Source organism: Miscanthus floridulus, chromosome 5 (assembly GCF_019320115.1).
Source record: "Miscanthus floridulus cultivar M001 chromosome 5, ASM1932011v1, whole genome shotgun sequence".
Classification (NCBI taxonomy): Eukaryota; Viridiplantae; Streptophyta; class Magnoliopsida; order Poales; family Poaceae; genus Miscanthus; species Miscanthus floridulus.
Genome location: NC_089584.1, coordinates 62,561,989 through 62,564,237, shown reverse-complemented (window position 1 = coordinate 62,564,237; position 2,249 = coordinate 62,561,989). Strand labels below are relative to the sequence as shown.

The 2,249-nt window shown below is 40.5% G+C and overlaps 1 protein-coding gene across 1 annotated transcript; it reads right to left on the bottom strand.

Annotated features, from left to right (window-relative positions):
- Window positions 1-938: 938 nt before the first annotated feature.
- Window positions 939-1,487, bottom strand: LOC136454695 (protein pxr-1-like). Its single transcript, XM_066455027.1, has one exon. It carries the CDS (start codon window positions 1,485-1,487, stop codon window positions 939-941), a length of 549 nt encoding a protein of 182 aa, XP_066311124.1.
- Window positions 1,488-2,249: the final 762 nt, after the last annotated feature.

The window sequence follows — 2,249 nt, the reverse complement described above, 5'->3', positions numbered from 1 at the left end:
GAGCAATGCCCTTGTTGAACTTCACAGAAGGCACACCATTGGTCATGTTCCTTCCATTGGCCTTTCCATCATACCTATTGTAGCCAATGCCTTCCTTGATTGATGGGTGCCTTGATGACTTGTATATAGTCTTGTTGGATTGCTCTTAACACTTGCACCCATTCTTCAAGATCATCTTCAACCTATGAATCTCCTTGTCTTTCTTCTCTAGCTCAACAAGGTTAGTTGCATATGCATTTACATTAATTTTATAGCATCTTTTACAACCATTACTAGTGGAGACATTAGAGTCTTCGATTGCCTTAGGAGAAGTTGAAGTGCTAACCCAAAGAGTACTATAGTTTAGCTCAATATTTCAATATTTTTCTTCCAAGCTTGTGAGACTTTCTTGAGCTATACTCTTCTCATTCTTGACGCTAGCCACTAGATCATTAACCAAGGAATGTTCCTTAGTCAATTTCCCAATTGAGTCATTGGTTAAAGACAATTCAACGGTTAACTTTTCAACCTTCATCTTTTCCTCAGCAATAGATGCTTCAAGTGCAAGGTTCTTGTCTCTCTCTTGAGTGATTATGTCTCCTTGCATCTCCAAGCATCTATCCCTCTTCTCTAATTTTTTCATTAGCATTTTTATTTTAGTGTAGGCCTTTCTACCAAATTTTTGTATCATGGTTGCTTTAAGTTCTTCTATGTTCTCATCACAACTATCATACTCATCACTAGAGGGATCGGATGAGACATGTACCTTCTCCCCCTTTGACATGAGGCAAGTTGGAGTGTAGTAGTCATTGTCGATGAGGTTGGAGAAGAGCCTTGGTGATGAAGATAAGTTGGGGAAGAGTTTTGGTGGTGAAGCCTTCTATGTTCTCATCACAACTATCATACTCATCACTAGAAGGATCAGATGAGACATGTACCTTCTCCCTTGTAGCCATGAGTCAAGTTGGAGTGTAGTAGTCATTGTCGATGAGGTTGGAGAAGAGCCTTGGTGATGAAGATAAGTTGGGGAAGAGTTTTGGTGGTGAAGTCGAGTCAGGGAAGATCATGGTCGGTGACGAAGAGTGGTGGACGGCAATGTTTGCGGCTCCCTTCTTCTTCTTCTCATCATCACTTGAGTCACTATCATTTGACTCCCACTCTTCACCAAGATGAGCTTCACCTCTCTTCTTGCCTTTGTTCTTTTTGTCTTCATCCATGTCGTGCTTGTGCTTCTTCTTCTCATTAGGACAATCGGATGTGAAATGACTGGTTTGGCCACAACCATAGCAAAACCTCTTCTTGTTCCTTTTCTTCCCATCACCGTAAGTCTTTCGGTTGCTCTTCTTCTTTATAAACTTTCTAAAGTTTCTAATGATGAGTGCAACTTCTTCACCAGACTCTTCTTCTTCACTTGAAGAATCATCCTTCACTTTCTTCTTCTCTTGACTAGAAGATTTGCCTTCATGAGCTTGAGTTTCCTTTAGGGCTGCATTTTTGTTGTATCCCATTGCATTAGGATTTTGATTATGAGCATTGATTTCATCTTCATCTAGACACTCATGATGCTTAAGCTTTGAAAGAACTTCTTGGGGTGTCATCTCATCATAACTAGGCCTTTCCATGATCACGGATGCTAGCATATTGTTCTTGGCTCTATAGGTTCTCAACATCTTTCTAGCAACCTTGTTGTCATCCCATTCGGTGCTTTCAAGAGCACTTATGCGGTTGACCAATGCCATAAGCCTATCAAACATGGATTGTGTTGTTTCATTTTGCAAGAACACAAATCTTTCCAATTCACCAAGAAGTAACTCAATGTTGCCTTTTCTAACACTCTTATCTCCTTCAAATTACACTTTCAAAGTATCCCAAATTTGCTTTGCACTTTCCATTCCATTTACCTTTCTAAACTCATCCGGACTTGGGCTTGACACAAGCAATGCTATGCCTTGTGCATTTTGATGGAGATTGTGCACTTGTTCTTGAGTTATCTCTCTATCTTCATCGGTAGGAATCATCACACCAACATCCACAACTTCCCAAAGTCTTGCGGCAATGAGATGCATCTTTATCTTGTAGGACCAATCGGTGTATCTTGTTCCATCAAAGTAAGGTGGCTTACAAATGTTGATGGAAGGGGTATGTAGAGGTGAACCTTTGATGAGTTGCCCATAGTTGAAGTTCATGTTTGAATATATTTCCCTTTCCATGAGCATGCTCACCGGCTCCAATATCACTAGCGGCATCTTTGTTTGCTTCATTCTTGCCAC

Coding starts and splice junctions, on each gene's coding strand:
- LOC136454695 (XM_066455027.1), bottom strand. CDS start 1,487: ATGGGATACAACAAAAATGCAGCCCTAAAGGAAACTCAAGCTCATGAA.